The following is a 23,897-nucleotide window of genomic DNA, read 5'->3' on the forward strand; positions in this document are numbered from 1 at the left end:
TTGATTTAAAAATGCCGAAATGCAAAAGTTTATTCCAAATGGCCACGTTAATTTTCGCTCCATTACTAAAATATTCAAAACCTGCCATTGTTATTATTTGCAATAGTGGTGGCAAGTAGTTAACATGAAGTTGCAACAAAGCAAGTACCTACAGTAAGTATGAAACACAGACATAGTTCTTGTACAAACAGTACAAGAGGAATTATGTCTCAACTGCACCACTTCACATCATAGGAGGGGAAAATACTCCTATATACAGGAAACTAGCACGTTAGGAAGACATCTGCTTTTCTTTTTGCTGATACTAATGAATTATGAAATAACGTATTGTAGTCATACAGGATATATAGACCTTGTTCATCTTGTCAGAAAAAGAGAACTTCTTGTGGTTTTGATCTTATTGTTAACCCCCCAGAAAACCTTTATTACTGAGTGATATTGTAAATGAAATAAAATTATTTTCTGCTTCATGCAGTCATCTACCAACCTGTGAAGGGTCCTGAGAAAGAGGAACAAGCGGGTAGAGTGTCTAATGAAGACTATGGCTATTGAAAAGACTTGGCTTCAGAACTGTATTGCAGTATATCATTATGGTTCCACATCCACCAACAAGTGCTACATGAATGCAACTGATCCCCTCAAATAAGCCCCTGGAGAACTGTATCCTTGGGATAGAGAACTTGAGTTTCAGTACACAACAGCTCATCCTTTACCTTATTATCATTTAAAATGATGATATCCTCATAATTAATTCTCCACCACGTATCATTTCGAAGGTTTCCCTTGTGGGTTTTCATATACATTGCCACACCAATGGCCCCCGATACCGATATTATCAGCAGAATTATCATAACAATCAGGGCTGAACCTTTTAACAACAAAAGAACAGTTCATTAAAGAACATATAAATGAAGCTGAATCTTGGGAACACATCCCAAAACAAAGCAAAAAAGGCCAAATTCAAGGCAGCAAAGCCATCGCACCATTGCGAAAAGAATATAAAGGAGCAAGAAATCACACAAGCATTGCTATTAATTATAATACAATCATACCATGGAACATGTGATCACAGCCCCCGCCACAACTGTAACTTAAAAATAAACAAATAAATCAGTTTTCTTTGTAACAAAAACATCCAGGTTTGACTTGGTGGAATGAAAATGGTCAGAACTGCACAGCTGTAGTTGCATAGTTGTGTCAGACAAGAACAGAGCAGCTTTGATACAGCAAAAGGCATACAAGACACATGATCTGCAGTATGTCCTACTTGCATGCTAGTAGTAGTAATAAATTTATAACCCACATTTAATCGGCAGGCATTACATAATCACACTTACTGGTAACTGGAGTTTTGCAGTGTTCATTGTGAAACCCACACAGTGGTTTGTCCTTAGGTATTTCTCCATCTGCCCAACTGATATAGTCAATCTGTCTGGTTGGGCTATGGACAGAGACAATAAGTATGTCAGCATCTTGCATCAATTATAAAGCTGAAGGCTCTTTATTTCCAAAACTCATTAACACACATACTTTGTGATAAATGTACCCATACAAGGAAAGAGGAATGCACAAATAGCCATAATTCTCCACATGAAAATGAAGCAAAAATTGGTTTTAAGCCCAGATCTGAAACTAAAAGTGCATTGTTATTTCAGAGTGAGCCATAAACTACAAACCTATGAATGAAAGTACCTATATAAATAGAGGGATTTCAGGTAGCAGGTTCCGGTTCCGGTTCAGACACTAGAGCAGTGTCTCCCAAATTTGGGTCTCTAGCTGCTATTGGACTACAAATCCCATCATCCCTAGCTACCAGGTCCAGTGGTCAGGAATGATGGGAGTTGTGGCCCAAAAACTGCTGGAGACCCAAGTTTGGAAAACCCTTCATTAGAGTTTCCCTGGCTCCTAGGTCAGGAAAGCTCTTCACATTATCTTGGCTTCCATTTTCCTCCCAGTTTTAAGGGTGAGTTGATTGGATTGCATTCTGCCATCGTAACTAGAAACTGGGGGCAGTAGGTTCTGCGGCTTATAATTACAAAATGTGTGGATCCAGAATTGGCCTCCATAGTCACTTACAGACTCACCGTTAAAACCGTGTTCATGGAAAACAATCTTACTCTGCTAAGAGTGATTGTCAAAGAAGAATAATTGCAAAATGGTTCAACAAACTGATCTGATATATTTCAGGATGGCCTATGCCAAATTTGGGGTGTAAAGGTTAAGAATGGCTTATTTTGAACAAGTCCAGCAAGTGACTTATTGAAGTTGACTGTTGGTGTGTGTTTTTCTTCCATAGACTTCAGTCAGCCTTTGCTATCTTTTGAGAAATGGGTTGTTGTCTTAGGTCAAGGTATGCGTTTTTACCCATGAGTTGTGTGTAACATATTTGTATTTATTAAAAATGGTATGCTCGGAAAATATTTGTTGATTTGGCAGCATATGGACATGCTCTGGTATCCTACATTGTGGTTAGCTCAGGCTTCAGCACTATCTTGGACCTGGATGGCTGTCAATAACAGAGGGGCAAACCTAAGTCCAAGATTTGTCTGTTCACTGGAATAGATACATGGAGCCTATGCAACTGAAGCTATCATGCAACTGCTCTGAGGCCAGTCTCACTGTTCCAGTCCCAAGTGCCAGCATCCTTTCTGTGATCCTCCATTTTCTTAGCTGTGGTTTCTTAATCCCCCAATGCAGGCATGTCCAAAGTCCGTTTCAGGGGCCTTACTCGGCCCGCTGTTCGGTTTAATCTGGCCCCTGTGGCAGTTTACTTCCTGGGATAAAATCCCCAAAAAGCTCAACAACTTCAATCCTAAAAAAAGGTCAGCAATTTTGGTCAGCCCTCAGGCATGTTGACTTCATCAAATCTGGCCCCCTTTGAAAAAAGTTTGGGCAAACCGGCCTAATGTCAACCAGGTCATTGTTGATATCACTGAAAGATTTATTGTATTTTTTTTTTATAAATATTTTTTATTGCTTTGTTTTCCAGGGTCAAAGTACAACATTGATACATCATCAATAACACAACAAAAGCTTTTTTTTTTTTTTTTTACAAAGTAAAGAGCACTTTTTCAGATCCTTTTTCAACATCAACTGGACTTCCCCACATCCTCCATCCCTGCTTTCTTTACAATAAAAATCAACAGCAAATTAAAACCTTGTTTCATGTGTATTTGTATTTTCATCTAATTATTTACTCTAAAAGTTAAACTTTTCTCAAACATAACTTAGTTTCAATCATTTCCGAATCTCAATACTGAAGCTTGTTTTTCTCAAAACTTAGCAAATTCTCAACATTCATATAACTTAAAATGTTTTTGTAAATAGTCCTTAAATTTTTTCCAGTCCTCTTCCACTGCTTCTTCTCCCTGGTCTCGGATTCTGCCGGTCATTTCAGCCAATTCCATGTAGTCCATCAGTTGCGTGTGCCCTTCTTCCAGTGTGGGTAACTCCTGTGCCTTCCAGTATTTGGCTATAAGGATTCTTGCTGCTGTAGTTGCATATAAAAAGAAAGTTCTATCTTTCTTTAGCACTCTCTGGCCCACAATGCCCAGGAGGAAGGCTTCTGGTTTCTTATGAAAGGTATACTTAAATACCTTTTTCAACTCGTTATAAATCATTTCCCAAAAGGCCTTCACCCTCGGGCATGTCCACCAGAGGTGAAAGAATGTTCCTTCAGCCTCCTTACATTTCCAACATTTATTATCAGACAAATGATATATCTTTGCAAGTTTGACTGGGGTCATGTACCACCTATACATCATTTTCATAATATTTTCTTTTAAGGCACTACATGCCGTAAATTTCATACCGGTGGTCCATAACCTTTCCCAGTCTTCAAACATAATGTTGTATCCAATATCTTGTGCCCATTTTATCATGGCTGATTTAACTGTCTCATCTTGAGTATTCCATTTAAGCAACAAGTTATACATTCTTGAAAGCACTTTCGTCTTAGGTTCAAGTAGTTCTGACTCTAATTTTGATTTTTCCACCTGGAAACCAATTTTTTTGTCCTTTTTAAAGATCTCTAAAATTTGGGCGTAATGAAACCAGTCTCGCACCTTTCCTTTCAATTTTTCAAAGCTCTGCAACCTCCAAGTGTCCCCTACTTTTTCTATTATCTCACAGTATTTTGCCCAGCCACCCCCCATATTAAGTATTTTTGTGGCCTTAGCCTCTATTGGTGACAGCCACCTCGGAGTTTTGTTTTCGAGTAAGTCCTTGTATTTAGTCCAGACAATAAACAAAGATTTCCTGACAATATGGTTTTTAAATAACTTATGAGACTTTACCTTGTCGTACCACAAATATGCATGCCATCCAAAAGCATTGTTGAACCCTTCCAGATCTAGGACATCAGTGTTTTCTAGCAAAAACCAATCTTTCATCCAGCAGAGGGATGCAGCTTCATAGTACAACCTTAAGTCCGGCAGGGCAAATCCCCCTCTTTCCTTTGCATCTGTTAATATTTTAAATTTTATTCGGGGCTTTTTGCCCTGCCAGACAAACTTCATAATGTCCCTCTGCCACTTTCCAAAACACTCCACCCTGTCCACGATCTGCAGGGCCTGAAACAGAAACAGCATTCTTGGCAATACATTCATCTTAACTGCTGCAATTCTTCCCAACAAGGAAAGTTTCAGTCTTGACCAGATTTCTAAGTCCTTTTTAATTTCAGACCAACATTTTTCATAATTATCTTTAAACAAGTTCAAATTTTTTCCAGTCAAATTAACCCCCAGGTATTTCACTTTTTTAACCACATTTAGCTCCGTTTCCTTCTGAAACCCCTCTATTTCTAAAGGTGTCAAGTTTTTCACCAAAACCTTAGTTTTTTGTTTATTTAGCTTGAATCCCGCCACCCGACCAAACTCAGAGATTAGTTCTAAAGCTCTTTTTGTACTGGGTTCTGGCTCCTGTAATGTCAAAACCAAATCATCTGCAAAGGCCTTCAGTTTATATTGTTTTCCTCCGACCTGTATTCCTTCCACCCGCTGGTCCTTCCTAATCAAGTTCAGCAACACCTCCAGGACAGAAATAAATAGCAAGGGTGATAGGGGGCACCCCTGTCGTGTTCCTTTTTCAATTTTAAACTCCTCTGTCACCACATTATTTACTATCAATTTAGCTTTTTGTTCTGAATAAATTGCTTCAATACCATTTTGAAACGCCCTTCCCACTCCCATCCCTTCCAAATTTTTCTTCATAAATTTCCAAGATATGTTGTCAAAGGCCTTCTCCGCATCTATAAATATCAAAACTGCTTTCGTATTCAAGTTTGTCTGTAGTAGTTCCAGGACATCCACAATGTTCCTAGTGTTGTCAGACAAATGTCTGCCGGGGAGGAAGCCTGCTTGGTCTTTATGAATTACTTCGTTTAAAACTTTTTTCAATCTATTTGCCAAAATATCAGCAAAAATCTTGTAATCCACGTTTAGGAGTGAGATAGGACGATAGTTCTTAAGTTGAGTCTTTTCGGATTCCAATTTTGGTATCAAAGTAATGAATGCCTCTTTCCACGATTCTGGTGCCCCCTTCCCCTCCATAATTTGGTTGCATACCTCCATCAATGGTTGAGTCAAGTATTCCTTCAATGTCTTGTAATACTTGGAGGTAAGTCCATCTGGGCCCGGGGATTTGCCTAATTGCATGTTCTGAATGGAACTTTCAATTTCCTGTTGTGTTATTTTATAGTTCAGGGCTGTTTGTTTATCTTGTGTTAGTTTTTCCAGGCCGTAGCTTTTTAAAAATTTATTTATCTCAGTCTCCACTTGGGGTCCTTGGGTATACAATTTTTTAAAATATTTCTGGAAACACTTTCTAATTTCCTCTGGTTTCTGAATACATTCTCCTTCAACCTCTAGATTGGTAACTAGATTGATTTATTGTAAAGTATGTTTAATATGATGAAATGTTTTTGTAATATGTTAAAGAGGAAGATTTGATCAGTTGTTCTTTAGAAGCCTGCCAAAAAATTAATGATGGGTGGCATTCAACTTAAAATTTGCCCTAGGATAAGGATTAGTCCTGGCACAGTGGGATTTCCTCCACTCTTATCTCATCACATGTGCCATCCCCAAATCAGCCTAGAGGGTTGTCGGGAAACCTAGAATAGATTTAGTGAGGGGTCACAAAGAAGCGGAGTCAGAGAACATTCCATTGCACGTGAAGAAATCCTTGCGCTGACAGAACTTTCTCCTCAATGCTCTGATGCATACAACCCATAATCATTATATCTGCTGGTATCAGAATACCATTCATCTTTAGTGTGTGATTATCCATTTCAGAAATCTGTGCAAGAATGTTTACAAGTTCAAGTTAGCACAAGTTCAAATTAGTTCAAAGGAAGCCACACAATGCTTATGCGAACAATGACAGAGCGATCATGATAACAGAATGATCAGTGCATCTCCTTTGAATTTAACACTGACAATGGACTTTCTAGTCCTGCCACCATTTTGTTCCTGGGTATCATCAAAGGCAAGAAGCCTTGTAGTTTTAAATCCACACATTTCATTTCAGATAGTCAATGAAAATAGAATTTCAAGATTTTCATAAAGAAGGAAGCATTGAATAGATTTAAGAAGGAGGAAGATGGCAGCTTTCCACACAGCTAGCATATCCCTCTTTGCATGTAAGTAGGCATCTTGTCCCTCTTAACTTGGTGCGGCCCATTTATGCTGACTGGGGGTATAGGAAATTGTAGTCCAAAATATCTGGAGGACACCAAGCTGACTTCTGCTGACTTGCTAACCAGAACAAGACACAGAACAAATAATAGAAAGGTTGCAGTCCTGTAACCACTTGGTCCCACTGAACTCAATGGGACTAATAGATCACATGCAATGTGATCTTTGCAAGGAACCAGGTGAATTGAAAATGATTTTGTAAAGCTGAATTCAGTTTGTTGTTACAATATAGAATTTAAAGTCGCAGGTGGAGGCATCAAAGGTGCACTAGGGAACAGGGCTGCCCCACAAAGTCTAGGCATGAGCAGATGCTGGAGAGTAGACTTCCATGGGATGAAGACATCAGAGTAACTGGATGTCTGAATTACATGGAGGTCTATGTGTGAGCAGCTGCTTGCTCTCTTTTTTTCAGACAACCACAATAATGCATGGATACATGGCAGCTGAACATGGGTTCTGGGTTCAAATATCGCCATACTGTAGAATTCACTCAAATGGCTTTGGGTGAGTCACTGACTCTTGATCTCAGCTCTCCCCTTTATAAAATGGGCAAAAAGGAAAAGATACTCCTTCAAAGAATGAATACAAAGAAGATTATATCGTACTTTACAAGGTAAATCTCCTGTGCAAAAGATTAAATTGCAAAGTGCTCATGAACCACACACACAAATAATACCTGATTGTTTTCCTGACACTGTCAAAGTTAAGAACTGGAATGAAATGAACTGAGTTGCCAAATTCCTGGAGATCATACACAGAGTAATCCATGTTCCTCTCACCTAATTCATCAATGTTGACTGGGCCAGTAATGCCTAAACAAAAAAGATATTAAAAATAAGAGCTTTAGCACATTCCCCACACTTCAGCGCACCTGCCCCATTTTGACTGATGTTATTTTTCTGCCTCTTCCTCAGCATAGGAATGTACTACATATTTATGTATCCTGTCCATTTTGCATTAGTCAAAAGCCCACTGGCTCACTTGCAAAGATTTCCAGGATCGTCAGAACACAAGAGCCCTGTTGCATCAGGCCAGAGGCTCGTCAAACCCAGCCTGTTCTCACAGTGGCTAATCACATGCCTACAAAAGGAACATGGCTGAGCCCCTGCCTGCTGTTGTCCTCAAGTGACTGATATTCAGAGGAGTATTGCCTTTGATCCTGGAAGTAGGACATAGCCATAATGATTAATGGCTGTTGGAGAAACTGCATAGCTCAGCTATGTGCTGTTTGAAGATGGCTGATAGGTGGCCACTTTTAATCAGGGAGGAGTTTCTGCGACTGCCAAAGTTGAACAAATTGTTTATTCTGTTATATCTATCAATGCTGATTTGACTGAACATGCAACCGTGGAGAGACAATACTTTTAAGGGCGGGCAGCAGGCAATCACAGAGTTGCACCCAAGCATTCTCTGTTGGCATCACATGAGATCCTAAGAGTCATGTGGGAAAAGTTCCTAAGGCTCACTTGGCAATAGTTAAAGTAGCTTCCTTTGCACATTTATGTAGAAGATCAATGGATCTACTCCAAATATGTGCTGCTTCATGAAGTAAACCTGGTGGTCCTTCTGACTTGGTACTAGCAGATGCTCTGTATTCTTCACCAACCTGATATCTTGGACTTTAACACCCATCAGCCTCAGCCAGAAGGTCCATGGAGGCTGGGACAAATGAGAGTTGTAATCCAAAACATTTGGATAGTACCAGGTGAATGAAAACTTCTCTATTGTCTCAGGCCTGCTACTTGAGATGCTTTACCTGAAGATACATGGGAGGGGCACCAACATTCAGAGTATCAGCTCAGCTACAGAGGTGCAGCTTCCCTCCCTCTCTCAAGTGACTGTGTTTGCAATCTGAATCTACAAACTTACCATACATTGGAGTTTTGTTGTAACCTTTCAAACTGTTGACAAGGGCCTTTCCATCACGGAAGTCCTTTTTCCCTTCTAACATTTCTTTTATGGATAATGCATAAAGCAAAACAGCATCATGTAGGTAGGCAGCATAAGAACTTACCTGGAAAAGAGTCAATATAGAACAGTAAGAGTTTGGGCTTCTGAGGGAAGAAGTTTCTTAAACTATTCTTTCAGTTGTCTGATTGCATATATTTAGCAGTGGACTCATTTATTCCAAACTCAAAATCCAGTTGCAATCAAAATTATTCAACCCCCATTACAAATCAGGTTTATTATCAAAATTTACAGATTTTCCACTGTTTGCAATGAGAAAATCAAACAAAAACAATTGAAATAGCTCAACACAAGGGATGCTTCAAGTGGTTCCCCCAAATACAGTGATACCTCGGTTTGAGAACAGTCCGGTTTAAGAATGATTTGGGTTACAAACTCTGCAAAACTGGAATTAGTGTCTTGGTTTGAGAACTTTACCTCAGTCTAAGAATGGAATCCGAACGGTGGAAGGGCACCAGCGGTGGGAGGCCTCATTAAGGAAAGTGCGCCTCGGTTTAAAACAGTTTTGGTTTAAGAACGGACTTCTGGAACTGATTAAGTTCATAAACCGAGGTACCACTATACAGCTGAAATTGCAACTTATACAGGGCTGGGCCTCTTCTCCTCGCCCACTCTCTAGCAGTCGTTGTGAGCTGCCCAAGGGAGGAGGCTGGCTGTGGCGGCCATAGAGAGGCCACAGAGGGGCAATGGGATATACGCTCGCAGTCACAACTGCCACTGCCGACTCTGCTCAGAACAAGTGGTGGCTCATCCTCCTCCCTGTGCTGGCACTGGCAGAGAAAATAGGAACATTCTGGGATCAAATCAGAAGCTGGGGTAGCTTTCATCATTCCAGGACTGTCTCTGGAAAATCAGGACACTTGGAAGGTATGTGTTATCTGATATGGTTGCAGGCAGGCCCATGGAGAGTGTGGCAGGGGGTAGCTGGGTACACTTGCCCCAGGCCTTGGAGGGCTAAGCTGGCAGGGGGGGCACTGCAAGGGATTGGCTACTTCCTTGTGTGAGTTTCTAATTTTATCCTACCAAAACTCCTGCCTTGCACCTCAATCAAGCTCTGCATGGGTCTGGTTGCAGGTCAAATGAAACTACATATGTTAGTAAATGAGTTGAAAGCCTCAGCTCCTAAAACTAATCAGCATGGCTTGAGAGTGAAGAAAATCTTTCAAGAAATGTTTTGATGTCGTCTACCATAAAAACCAATAATATATTTCCTACACTTTTAATATAAAGCCAACAATCAAGACAAGATCCTTATTCAAAATAGTGGATCAGATAATCATGCCTTTAGAAAATTTGAGATATTTGGCCCTTTTTTCATGTGGCATCACAGTGCCCTTTAGGATAATCTAAGTTAGGGAAAATGGGGGCATTCAGCCTGGTTTCCTCTTGGTTTTTTGTTACGCCTCCTTGGAACAAGTACAGTGGTACCTCGGGTTAAGCACTATTTCTGGGTTAGCGGAGTCTGTAACCTGAAGCGTATGTAACCTGAAGCGTATGTAACCTGAGGTACCACTGTATCTAAGTTGTGCCTATGAATATGACCTCTCCGTGTGAAGAAAAGAAACTGCCTGAAAGCTGCTTCTCCTTCAGCTTGCTGTGGACTTCCTTCACAAAATCAGAATAGGTCTTGTATTCTCTGTAAGATCTGAGAGCTATGAGCAGCACAGGCTGATAGGCATCTAGGACGCTGCTGTTCCCATTACTCCAAGTCTCTTTCAAAAAATTGTCCTAGAAGACAAAAGAGTGATTGACAGCACTGTTGGTAATAAATAGGCAGCTTACCCCATTCCCATAATGCTTAGTAATATGAATACAACAAACACTCTGTGAGGTGAGTGGGGCTGAGAGACTTCAGAGAAGTGTGACTAGCCCAAGGTCACCCAGCAGCTGCATGTGGAGGAGCAGAGACGCGAACCCGGTTCACCAGATTACGAGTCTACCGCTCTTAACCACTACACCACACTGGTATAGAGCACAATAGATGCTTGATTTTATCTTCACGAAGTGTGCAAGGTAGGTTAGATGAGAGATAGTGTCTAAGGCGATAGATATTGCAAAATTTGAATCCAACTCTTCCCAGCCATAGTCCAGATTTCTAAATACTACAGCATGCTAGATTTGGAGATACCCATTGCTTTTCTGACCTACCATCCATACAACTTGTAACTGAGAACTTAAACCTGAGTTTGCTCCCCCCCCTTGCCTCACAATCCATTTTCCTGTTGTGTTGTGTCTTTTTAGATTGTAAGTCTGAGGACAGTAATCCTTAAAACCATGCCTTTAGCAATACTCACCACATTGCAGCTATTTACTGACCTCAAACTGCTGCAGCACAAAGAACACGTATGGTCCGTTTGTCATACCTAGTTTCTTGGCCTCTAACAAAATAGATCTTGCATCCAAAGAACTGCAGATTAAAACAATAACTGCAAAAGAAATAGTACAGATCAGTTCCCAGCGCATCTAAAAAGTCAAGTGTACCCACCAACTGAGCCAGTAGCAGCAACTAAATTAGAGCTGCCATATGTCTGGATTTTCCCTGACATTACCGGGATTTCAAAGGCAGAAATGACGTCTGGGGGGAATTTCCAAAATGTGGCGCTTTGTCCTGGATCTTAGGCAAGTCAACCGAAAATCAAGATTTTTTTGGCGGTTTTGGAGTTGTTGGGTTTTTTTTAAAAGAGCAACTTTAGGGTTTGTCCTGGTTTTTACTTTTTGAAATATGGCAACCCTAACTAAATAGTTGGTACAACAGCAAACTCAGTGGTATAAAACTCAAAAGGGAAAGAAAGCCAAAACAATGTCTTGATAAATGCACATTGGATAATGTGGTGAACAAAGTTGTTGTAAGGGTATTGGTAAATTACTGATTGATTGTGTGTAATTCGGGGTGCATCACTATGAAGCAATACAAAATATCTTGGGTAATTAAAACCAATGCAACTTTAGATCATGCTTTGCGTAACTTTAGATCATTTCATAGAATCATAGAGTTGGAAGAGACCACAAGGGCCATCGAGTCCAACCCAAATCATTTAATAAACCCCCAGGCCCTCAGGCACACAAATGACTATCCCATTGAAATCAGCGCACAGAACAAAAGATTAAAGTGTTGCAGTCCAGAGAAGTGTATCATATTTCAGAGAGAGAGAGAAAAGTCACTTATTTGGTCTCTGGAAGTCCCTGTGCATTAAGTGCATGACAAGAGCACATGAATGTAACCAGAAGCTGTGCATATGAATACTCCTTAAGCAAAGAAGTATTCCCAACTTCAGTTGTTATCGGTACTTTAAAAAAGAAAAAAGTATGAGAATGCTGCCTCCATTTATACTAAGTATTGTATAAATAGTTCTTGTTACAAGTGGGCATTAAGTAGAGCTCTTTGCCTTGTGTAGCCATGTGACTTACACACCCAGACTTAGACACCTCCACTCCTTTCTTGCCTGTGAAACAGAATGTTATGGAAAGGTGAGAGTTGTGAACATTCCAAAGGTTTAGCAATATATACTCTAGTAATATATAATTGTGAAATGTTCTCCTCAGGGAGACTTGTCTGGTGGCTTCATTACGTATCTTGAGGCATGAGGCAAAAACATTTCTCTATAACCAGGCCTTTGGCAGATTAAAAGACCTGTGGCCTTTTAAATGTGTTTGGGTAAGGTTTGTTTTTCATTATGTATTTTGTGTTCTCATTTTTGATCTTCAGATGAAGGGTGGTATACCAATTTTAATAAATAAATAACCTCGGGGAAATCTTTCATCATGCCCTTAGTTCTGCTCATTTAAAGAGTTTCTTAATTGAAATAGTTTTACACAGAGAATCCCATAAGAATTTTCACATAGGATAAAAAATTCCTGCTTGTTCAGTCCATAAAAAAAACACCACAATCTTGTTAGTAATATCTACCTTTTCCCTATATGTGATAGAATATCTTGCCTTTCTGCTCTGCCTACCAGGCATGCGTCCTGGGCTTCCATGTATGCATGCAACATTTCCTTAGGGCATATCTGGGCAATATGTATAATATGAGTCAATAGGCATAAACCCAAATAATGAGGCCAAATTGCCCCTCAAATCGGATCTTCCATCAGCTCAAATCCTGCAAGTGGTCGCATGACTTAAACCTATGTGGCATAAGAACATAAGAGCCTGCTGGATCAGGCCAATGACCCATCTAGTCTGACACCCTGTTCTCACAGTGGCCAGCCACATGGAAAACCCGTAGGAGGGACCTGAACACAAGAGCACTCTTCCTTCCTGTGTTTACTAGCAACTGAACAAGGAGGCACAGCAAACCCATCATTGTGAGTTGACTATAGTAGACTTATCTTCCATTAATTTGTTCAGTTCCTTTTCTAGAGCTATCCAAATTGGTGGCCATCACTGCATCCTGTGGAATTTTATAAACTTCTACCATTCCACCTCTTCCTTGCTTTTTGTCTACAGTAAGAATTCCCAAGCACCGCGACTATATTTAAACAGGACTACATCTTCAGGCTTAATGCAATGTGAGCATCTTCATGTGAATGTAGCGTTGCCATACATCCAGAATTCTCTGGACATATCCGGAATACTGAAGTCGCAAGCAGTGACTGGGTGGAAATTGGTGAAATGTCCGGGAAAAGCTGGATGTATGGCACCCCATGTCGGCAGTATTGTTTTTGCCGATTTTCCTCAGAAGTAGCTCAAAAACGCAATTAAAGCTCAACAACTTTTTGTTCCAGATTTTCACTTTTTGAAGTATGGCAACCCTAGGAGTGCAATGTCAATTCCCAGAAGAAGTTAAAGTGTGACACCTTATTGAACACAGGAGCCAGGAGCACCAGAGAGATGAGGGACAGGTAATCACACAGGTTTAATACAGTTTTCCCTACACTGATGCCCACAGTACCAGTGGACAGCACATAAGGCAGCAAGGCATCTTTGGTTGGACAGCACCCTGGAGAGCATATCTAGTGGGAAGGCACCACTAGTTGGATCTGCTCAAAGGTACACACAGGCAGCATATAGGGAGAAGAAAGAACTGCAATGAGCTTCAATTTCTGATAAGTTGAGTGGCAGTGTGTCATGTTTTGCAGAGGACACTCTTCTATTTGAAGAAGTTCTTTAAGTAAGAGGTGGGTAAGCAGTGGACCATGGGCCAGATACAGTTCACCAAGCCATGGGAAATGGATTGGGAAGTAAAATCCCTAAGGCCAGTCCATGCTTTATGTGTGTTTCAGTTCACTAGAGTCTGGCACTTTAAGTACCAGGCCCTGAGGCAGCTGAGGGCATAGATTTCTGCTGGGCTTTTCTCATGTCTAATGTTGGTTTGAGTTTGTTCCAAATAAAGTGTTTTGGTCACCATCCTTCATGTACAGAGTTCATCTTACAATGGTGCTGAGAGACTTATGAACTCACATGGAGAATTATCTCTTTACCTCCAGAGCTCAGAAACCTGTCATGAAAAATGAAACAAAAAACTTACTTCTGGCAACTGATGCTATATAGTTGAGCTTGTCTTGATGGAGGCTTTGATCTTTTGTGTTGTATCTCACCTTAGCAGTGATAGTGATGTTGCTTTTGAGTTGATTTTCTACAGAAGCCCACAACTCCTCTGTTTCAGCCCAAGTGAAAACATCACTTGAGCTTCCGAAGAGGCCAACGTACCTCCACCCAAAATACTGGAGAGTTTTGTAAAGGACTTCCCCGATCATTTGCAGAGGGGTGACAAGATTGATATAAGTGTCATAAACAAAGGAATCTTCCAGCTTGGCTGTATGGCCAACAAACCCAAACATGGGGATGTTCCACTGAGAAGCTAGCAAACCGGTTACCTAGGTGGAGAATAATAAAAAGAACTGGATTTAATAGTAACATTCAAGAGGCAATAAGTAAAGTTGGTTGACTGTCACTCATAGCATTTTGTTCAAATGAAGATCTTTTAGGTGCTGTATAGGTTTCAGATTGCATCAGGGCCTTTGGGGGATGTGAAACTGAAACACATAATGCCTGATTTCCCATTTCTGGAAATAAAAAACCAGCTGTTAATCATTTTTCTCTATTTCACTGCCTGCAATAATGGTGCCCATAAGTAATGACAATAGGGTTTCAGTGTATAGGATTTCAATGCAATAGGATTTCAGTGTATTTATTTACTGAACAGAACTTATATACCACTTGATTGTAAAAACAAAACAAAACAGCAACCTCTGGTTTACAAGAAATATTAAAATTATCAATAAAAAAGTAATTTAAAACATTTAAATACAAAGTCAATGGCAAACAAAAAAGAGATTCAAACATGTTCACATCCACATGTCTGAATAAACTTGTCTAAACAAAGGAGCTTTAAGTAGATACAGAAAAGAAGAGAATAACACAACATAACATAATTAGGTGTGAAGTTGATATATATTAATGCATAAATAAACACGAGCTAAACTCAGCATTGGGTTTGATTGGGTGGTGAGATACTAACACCAATATTTCTCCCAAATCAATTGTGAGACCAGTTATCGAGACCACTGTGAACCATTTACTAGAATGATATGCATGGATATTTAAATCACAATTGAGTTGTGCTGTCTTTATTCATGCATATCCATCATGCCCCAAAGCACTCTATGTTTTGTTTGCTTCCAAGCCCATCTGAAATGAATGCAGGTTATGCCTTTTGTCATAGGCAGGCTCTAATTTAAAGATCTCCATGAGCTCTAATAATATGTACAAATGGTTGCACATTTAACACAGACCCTCCAAGTGTCTCTGTTTTTCAGGGACAGTCCCAGATTTACAGAAGCAGTCCCAGTTTCTGATTTGATATGTCCTGCTTTTCCTTAGGACATCCCTATTTTCATCAGAGAAATGTTGGAGGGTATGGAGTTATCTGACCCACCCACCCCCAAGCCATCTGGAGGCAGCCCTGTATAGGGAAGGGTTTTTTAAAATGCTTAATGTTTTATTATGCTTTTATATATGTTGGAAGCCTCCCGGAGTGGCTGAGGCAATCCAGGCCGATGGGTGGGATATAAATAGTAAAATTATTATTATTGAATAGGACACCCCTATTTTCATTGGAGGAATGTTGGTGGGTATGAGCTGGAGCATAGTAAAACAGACTAAGGTTGCAGAGAAAAGCTTTGCTGTCCCAGCTGCAGCATCTCCCCTCCCCAGCCTAATACTAGGGCTCTTTTTTTCTCTTTGGAACTCCCCATCTACTCTCATCAGCTCCAGTCAGCATGGCTAGGAGTTGGGGATGTTGAAAGCTGTGATCTGGTTATGTATGGAGAACCACAGTTTCTCCACCTCTGCTGTAGAGAATTCAAGCAAGCCCATTCCTCCTCCTCCTCCTCCTCCAGGATTACAGTTTCTTTTCCAGCTGTTAGCTTGTTTGTGCACCACCTGGTGGAAAGATGGGATACAGGCCCAAGAGCTCGGGACCAAAAACGGAGCATCCCTATTTCAGTGCCAGAAATGTCGGAGGATATGCTCATGGTGAAGTCCTGACTGGGATTTTCCTTAGCTGGGGACAAAAATAGATCAAAAGCCCACAACCACTTTGTGTGGCAGCACCCACACTTTGCAAGTACCCTCCTATAATCATCACTTTTGCTGCACTCATTTTGGAAGCCACATAAAACTTTTATGTTCAGGCAAGCCTATCCAGACAAATAGAAATTACATGTTTTTAGTTAATTGTTCATTCTAATTCATTGTGAATATTTTTAAATGCCCATTTTAATTGTCTTTTATTGAGAAGCTTAATGTTTGGGGGGTTTTGTTGAGGTTTTATGATTGCGTAAGTGGCACATAATGTTTGTTAATTTCCTTTTTAAGTTGCCAAGGTTAGGTTCCCATCAAAATCAAGATTGCAAAAACCAATGCTTGCATAACAACCATGTGCATAACAACCAGGTGCCATGACAGATTTAATCCATCCATGTGTAGAGCCAACGATATTTCAAAGAGACAGGCAAGCAATTATTATAGCGATATTATCAGTCACCTTGCTTTTTAAAAACAACAACAAATGTTTTGTGATTATTATTTTTTTGCAGACACACTGAGTGCAGAGCCTCATTTTAATTGTTTACAGGCACTAAGTACGTAGAACTAATGGAAAGACTAGAAATTAAGCTAGGTCTGAGATATAATCAAACTGTGTCCTAAAATACAGTAGAGGCACACAGCCTCCCACCCGCAATATCTTGGCTGTGGCCTCAGCAGTTCCACAACTGCATAGGAGAGAACCTCTTTTAGATAAAATAGATTAGTGAACTCCAGTCTTTAAATACAACCTACAGGCTATTCTAGAAAGGTGAGAGTAGTTTGTAAACAGGACTATGCACAAGTGGAATTAATATCTGCTCACACAACAGGAAATCACCTTCTTTTCTTCCCTGCCCCCCCACACCTCACAGCTCTGTATACATCCTCAAAATCTGCCCTGAAAGGTTGGGAGACACTCCAGTGAAGATTTTAGGGGTGCAGCGAGATCTGCAGGGGAGAAGAGAGGAACGTAAAGCCTGATTGGATGCATTTAAAGTACATTTAACACACATATAACACACATGGCTTTCCCCCAAGGAACCCTGGAACTATAGCTTACTCATCACAGAGCTACAATTCCGAGAACTGTTAACAAAATACAGTTCCCAGGATGCTCTGGGGGAAGCCTTGCACTTCAAATGAGCATTGAATGTGCTTTAAATGCATGGTGTGGATGTGTCCTGGTTGGCTGCACACGATAACAAATATTGTCTATTACAATTAACAAAAGAAAAAAAGCAGGATGAATTCATACTCAACCTCTGCTGCCTCTGAGCAAACTGGTCCAAACAAGGCAGAAATGTGTTCTTTCTGAAACTGGTTGATGAAAGCATGCAGAGACTTCTTTGCTTCACACCCAGAGTCGGCATAAATAAACTCCAAGCTGTAATTGCCTAGGTAAGATGGATCCGCATTGACCTTATTGATGGCAATCTCGACAGCAGAGCATAACCTTTGGCCACTCAGGGGATGGGAGATATTCCAAGGAGCCTGAAAGGCTATTACAAGCTTGGGCATTTCAAGACCACTAGCAGTGTTAGTGGAATAGACTGCAGTAGCAAATGAGATCACTGAACCATAGTAAATGTGGAAGAAATTCTGTGGGCGTTTGCTCGTGTGCCACTGCATCACTGAACCAAATACTAAGCTGCTCTCCAATTTGCAAACCTTATGTCGTCCTTTTCTCTGTGTTACTTATACTGCTGCTTGAAATGATTATATCAACACCTCTGCCTGTAGCATGACATGTCATCAACAGTTCTAATTAACAGAATCCTTGATCACCAAAACAGTTTCCTTGCAGCACTATCTCCAATCTTGATGTGTCAAAAGGTCAGTTTAAAACTTTGGAAGAGGTATTTTTGTTGTTGCTGCTGACTTTGCTAAACTCTGCTTAAATTAACTGAGCCAAAGGAAACATCCAAGGGAAATGTTGGTGTGTGTACTCCTTTCTGTAAAATGAGTGTTTACGGAACACCTTGTTTACAAAAATTCAGGATCTGGCGAAGTGTCAGGTATTACTTGTGCTCCATTGTTACGGCAAGTACAATCTAGAAGGATGCAATTATGTGCTTGCAAATAATAATGTCCCTGGTGGCTTAAAGAAGAGTTGAGTGCAAACCTCTATGAGGTTGCCCATCATGAGTGATCCAGATAATGGAAAACAGTACCCTACAGCTTACTGGATGGTCATAGAATCATAAAATCATAGAGTTGCAAGGGATCCTAAGGATCATCTAGTCCAACCCCCTGCAATGCAGGAATATGCAGTTGTCCCTTATGGGGATTGAACCTGCAACCTTGGTGTTAACAGAACATTTGAGGTTTAAATAAGTGCCAAAGCTCTGCCAATCCATTTATTGCACTCTTCACACGGTTGAAACTGATCCCATGGTCATGGTTGACCAAGAGCAGTTTTCACACTGTGACAAAATGTTTTGGTAGAAAGTTTTCAAAACTGAGATGTCAAAGCAGTGCCCTCCATTTCAAAAATATATTAATGTTGAATCTTCTCACAAATGACCCTTCTGCACTGCAGCTTAGTCTGAACTCAGTGCAGCTCGTGAATGTGTTATAGCATCCATAGAATATTGTTCTCATTGCTACGGTCCTTGAATGGTGAGCTTGGTGGTGGTTCTATGGAGGCTGTGAGAACCCACTTAAAAAAAAAAACAACTGCTGCTGCTATTTTGCAATTGGTGGACCTGAGAAATTTTAAGCCCTCTCAAGTGTGTAAATTTTATATTTGTAAGCTCATTTTGAAATACGTGTGATTAGGATCATTTAATTATCCACAGAAAGGTTCGGTATTTGGTGGGCACTTGTGGCAAAGTTTCTAAGCAGCTTTGCTGGAGGGGGAGGAGGAATGCTACATTTTTATTGCCTTTTACTGGTGATAACAATATGCTGACTTAGAAGCCTTCCGAATGATCTTTAAACTTTTTGTGTCTGACTGTTACATGTCCGATATTTCTCCCCTTTGATCCAGTTTTTTAAATCAATGAATAGTCCTAAAGTCCAAGTCCACTAAAGCAGATGCTTGGATTCCACTTTAATGTCCCTGTTGAGTCTCTGATATTTAAAATCTCTTAGGGAACACTTGTCACTTCCTGTTGCTGACACTACCTTACGCATGCTTTCCAAGCATAGGTGGGGACATGTTTTTAGCTTGAGGGCCACATGCTCTGACTGCCACCAAAGGGCTACCTGAGGACCACTTTGTCCTGAGGGGACGAGAAAGATAAGTCAGAACAACTCATGAGCTTCCCAGCACATAGCTCCTGGTGAGGTGGCCTTTCTTCTCCAAACTGCCACCACAGGGCTACTCAAGAGCCACCCTGTTCTGAGGGCTGGAGTGTTAAGAACGTAAAAATGAAGGGAAAGCCCTGATTTGATCTGACCAGAAACCCACCCAGTGGCCAACCAGTTGCCTCTGATTGGTAGTGCAGACAGGGGCGCACTGCTGACCTGACTTCCCAGTGCTGCATGTTGCAGATGGTTTCTGAAAGGGGTGGAAGGAGCCGAGCTTGGTGTGGTGCGAGTATGGCATCAGATTGTCTCTGCCACTGCACCAGCAGCAAGCTCCGCCCTGCCCCTTCCTCCTGGGTAAGCAGCAGTAGTATGAAACACTGGGAAATTACAGTCTGAGAAGCCAACAAGCAGGGCATGAAGATACTAGCACAGGCTTCCTCAACCTCGGCCCTCCAGATTTTTTTGGCCTACAACTCCCATGATCCATAGCTAGCAGGACCAGTGGTCAGGGATGATGGGAATTGTAGTCTCAAAACATCTGGAGGGCCAAGGTTGAGGAAGTCTGCACTAACACTTTCCTGATTACTTTTCCTAGCAACAGATATTTATTTGCTTCCAGATTGAGGGGGGGGGGGTGTTAATATTGCAAACAGGTCATTGAGATATCACAATTTGGACATTGGCAACAGGTGTTTTGTTTTTAATTATGGGATTTTTCTTCTAAAGTGTAAATCTGGACTAAATAGCAAAAATGTGTGGGTGCTGCAAAAATCTTGTATGCAGCCACAGTAAATGTTCCGGAAGCAGCTTCTGATACTGATCATGAATAATAGCCAATGATAAACTTGAATTTGGTGATCTAGATCTACCTTTCGAAAAAGGTTTTGGGTCTTTGCTGTTGCTTGTAGCTTATCTATGGAGCTTTATTGTATACATATTAGTGGAAGCTTATTAATTTAATTCTTTTATGTAAACTGCTTTGCAAAATTCTGATGGAAGGCATTATATAAATAAAAAGGTAAAGGTAAAGGTACCCCTGCCCGTACGGGCCAGTCTTGACAGACTCTAGGGTTGTGCGCCCATCTCACTCAAGAGGCCGGGGGCCAGTGCTGTCCAGAGACACTTCCGGGTCACGTGGCCAGCGTGACATCGCTGCTCTGGCGAGCCAGAGCCGCACACGGAAACGCCGTTTACCTTCCTGCTAGTAAGCGGTCCCTATTTATCTACTTGCACCCGAAGGTGCTTTCGAACTGCTAGGTTGGCAGGCGCTGGGACCGAACAACGGGAGCGCACCCCGCCACGGGGATTCGAACCGCCGACCTTTCAATCGGCAAGCCCTAGGCGCTGAGGCTTTTACCCACAGCGCCACCCGCGTCCCTATTATATAAATAACTTAGATCAAACTAATAGGAGCATAATGATTATAAGGTAACAGCTAGGAAATCCCAGCTGAAATCTTGCCCCAGCAGTTGATTAATGAAGGAACCTTTATCCCACCCCTCAACCATAACCCACATAGACACTCCAACTGAAATAATACTGACCTACTTTCAAGGGAATATTGAAAGATTGCTGAGATAACTTATGTGGGGCAAATTGTGTGTACGCATACACACAAACGTTCAGTAGTAATATATCTGGTGAATTCTGTAATATACTATATCAGCAATGAACTGTCTTACAAGGCTAACTGCCTGCTTCCCCTGGTATTGTACTGCTATCAATGAATGAAACAGAACCAGGTGGAAAGGGGCCATCCTTGCGTGACTCACTTAAGTTTTGCCATCGTGTTGGTAGAATTCTGTATGCTCAGCATCTGTTTGCTGCCTTTTATGGTGGGACTGAACAGATAACAAGGTGACTGAACGGACTTGCTCAACTTGTCTACATGTTAATGAGAAACTAATACTAATAAGAGGGCTGTCAGTAAATATGCTTAGGATTGCTCTATGCTGCAGGAAAAGACCATTTTCATACGTACATCATACAACTGTAGAGTTGGAAGGGACCACGAAAGTCATCTAAGTCCAACCCCCCTGCAATTCAGGAATCTTTTGGCCTACATGGGCCTTGAACTCACAACCTTGAGATTAAGAATCTCATGCTGTGCTGATTCAGCTATCCCAGTTACATAATTAAAATATGGTGGGCATCCATAAGGAGCTGGACATTTTTGGTTGTTGTAGCAACATTGGCGAACCCCTGCCACCCTCAAAAGGCCCACCTAAACCCAACACTGAATGATTATTATTTTAGACAATATGGTTTGTCAAAGAGGATTTTTTGGTGTGAGACGGTTTCAGTTATAGAATTATCCTCTTGCTGTTACATTGAGGCTGTGGCCCCTTTTAACCTGTTTGTTGTTCTATGGCCTTAAATCAGGATTGGGCAGACTTCCGGCTTGCAGAATAGACTTTTTTGTTCACCAGACTTTTATGGTCCACCAACCAGAACTAGTCACAGAATGGTGCCTTTGAGGGTGAAACCAGCTGCAAGTACCTACTGCCTAGGATTGCCATATTTCAAAAAGTTAATCTTCATGTGCAATTACATCTTTCACTCACATCACCATGGCACTCATCCTTCCCCAGAATATTGGAGATGATGCTGCATTGTTCGTAGCATATTGCAACAGCGTACAACCATCACTACATATTTTGGGTGAGGCTCTCCTCACACAACTTTCCCCGCTTTCTGATGAGAAAGATTCAAAATTCACCAGTAAAAGCATGCTGGGTTACATACTTCTGCTTTAGGTGCTCTGATGAGCAGCTGGCGAAAGCCAGTGCTGGTTTTTCAACTTTAGACACCCTACAAATTTGTAGAGCTATTGTGTAAACATTAACTGCTTAGCCTTTTGCTAAACAGGCATTTTTCACCAGCTCAAATTATTCCATCTGTTTGATCACGTCAAGCCCCACCCTTGAACCTGCCACAAGGTATGTTCAAAGATTGCAGAGTGCAATGCTGTTGCTTTATTAGAGCCCTCTGAGCATGGATGACTGAAGCAGATCAGCTCCAGGAACTACTTGTGAGAGGAGCATGTGCTAAACTTCAGTGTGGGGCTCGTGGGGGAGAAAGCTTTCACTCACTTTTGTGGTTGATCAACAGGAAGAAGGTAAGCATCGAAATTAACTCTCTCCCAGTCAACATCCAGTGATGCTAAATAGCTAGTTTTTGCTGTTTAAAGATTATGGGGAAACAAAATAGCTGATAGCTGTTAAACACTGGTAGCGGATTAAGAATTGGTATATCTAAATAATAATAAAAATAGTTAGTGTTGGGTGAATACAAAGCAATCTGATGACGAGCAGGTGATCTAACAAATAAGTCTGCAATCATAAATGAAAAACCTGATTCTAGACTGCACTGAACCCAAAATTTCATTTCTGTATCATGACATAAGTTTCTTAAAGACTTCTCAGAGGGTACAACAACTCTATCAGTTTTGAAGATGCCATGAGACTGTCTGCCTCTCGTTTCCTGTAAGAATCCCCCCTGGAATTATTCATTTGAATGATCAATGGTTTATATCTGCTTTGGGAGCCAATCTCGATGGTAATCAATTCCTTTTTTGAAAATTCACTGTGTCCTTTTCTTGAGCCGAGAGAAAGAGTTGTTCCACTTGTACCATTCAGTGACTGTTTATTATTATTATTATTATTACTGAACTGAAGCTACATATGGCAATTACAGATATAGATCAAAATACAGATCATACACAGCTTTCTCTTTGTACAGCGTTAAATGGTACCAGTGAACAATGTTATACAAATTGAAGGTCATATATACAATCGGTTAAACTGGAAAATTCTGTCAGATATCACTTTACCAACTCTTTGATTCTCCTCTCGTGTGCTGCGCTGATGTTGTAAGCTTCAGGTAACATTGGACATGGTACATTCTTCACTTTTTGCCCTATCCTTCTGAATCTCTTGCACAGCGTTATTGACATAAAGGTAGTGATGCATACAAGTGTCAGTCTGGAAAAGCTGTGAGGATCACAGACAACGAATTTAATTATGGAAGTACAACTGCTTATTGTTGTTTTAGTGGGAAAGTTGGGTTTTTTAAAAAGTACTTTTGTGCAATTTCAAATCCTGCCTTGCCCCGAGGAACCTTATGCCTTCACACTAGGAAGTATTGTAATGAAAACTCATTGCAGCCATGCTTACAGCCAGCAAGAAGCAAAGAGTAGTTCCCACAACTGTTTGCAAAAGCACATGCCGTATGATGTCACGACTAGATAAAAAAGGATAGTGAACAAAATGCTTAGAATTATGGGAAGCAGAACTACCGTATTTTTCACTCTATAGGACGCACCGGACCACAAGACACACTTAGTTTTTAGGGGGGGAAATCAAGAAAAAAAATCTTATTTCCCCCCCTGCCCCAGCCACAAAGAGCAAAGAAGCCAAGACAGTGAGCGGGATCCATCCCGCTGGCTGTCTTGG

The 23,897-nt window shown here is 40.9% G+C and overlaps 2 protein-coding genes across 2 annotated transcripts in view; one reads left to right on the forward strand and one right to left on the reverse strand.

Annotated features, from left to right (window-relative positions):
• Window positions 1–1,305: 1,305 nt before the first annotated feature.
• On the reverse strand, window positions 1,306–14,471 carry LOC114597481 (guanylate cyclase 2G-like). The gene is made up of 6 exons (XM_077930869.1): window positions 14,129–14,471; window positions 10,977–11,086; window positions 10,203–10,388; window positions 8,499–8,706; window positions 7,369–7,504; window positions 1,306–1,441 (listed from the first exon to the last, which is right to left on the reverse strand). The coding sequence occupies exons 1-6, from the start codon at window positions 14,439–14,441 to the stop codon at window positions 1,306–1,308; spliced, it is 1,089 nt and encodes a 362-aa protein (XP_077786995.1). The 5' UTR covers window positions 14,442–14,471.
• Window positions 14,472–22,422: 7,951 nt separating this feature from the next.
• The window catches only part of ACSL5 (acyl-CoA synthetase long chain family member 5), a 31,440-nt gene continuing 29,965 nt past the window's right edge, over window positions 22,423–23,897 (forward strand). Inside the window, exon 1 of the mRNA XM_028730282.2 lies at window positions 22,423–22,561. The gene's annotated coding sequence lies outside the window, so the exon portion shown is untranslated. The remainder of the gene's footprint in view (window positions 22,562–23,897) is intronic.

The sequence above is a fragment of the Podarcis muralis genome, chromosome 6 (genome assembly GCF_964188315.1).
Source record: "Podarcis muralis chromosome 6, rPodMur119.hap1.1, whole genome shotgun sequence".
Lineage (NCBI taxonomy): Eukaryota > Metazoa > Chordata > Lepidosauria > Squamata > Lacertidae > Podarcis > Podarcis muralis.

Bases quoted from the DNA above. Each gene is read 5' to 3' on its own strand.
- LOC114597481 (XM_077930869.1), bottom strand. From the start codon at position 14,441: ATGTTTGGGTTTGTTGGCCATACAGCCAAGCTGGAAGATTCCTTTGTT. The intron at 11,087-14,128 runs GTAAGTTTTTTG...TTTCTTTTGCAG, and splicing joins TATAGCATCAGTTGCCAGAA to TTATTGTTTTAATCTGCAGT. The intron at 1,442-7,368 runs GTATTATTTGTG...CTCTGTCCATAG, and splicing joins AGTGTCAGGAAAACAATCAG to CCCAACCAGACAGATTGACT.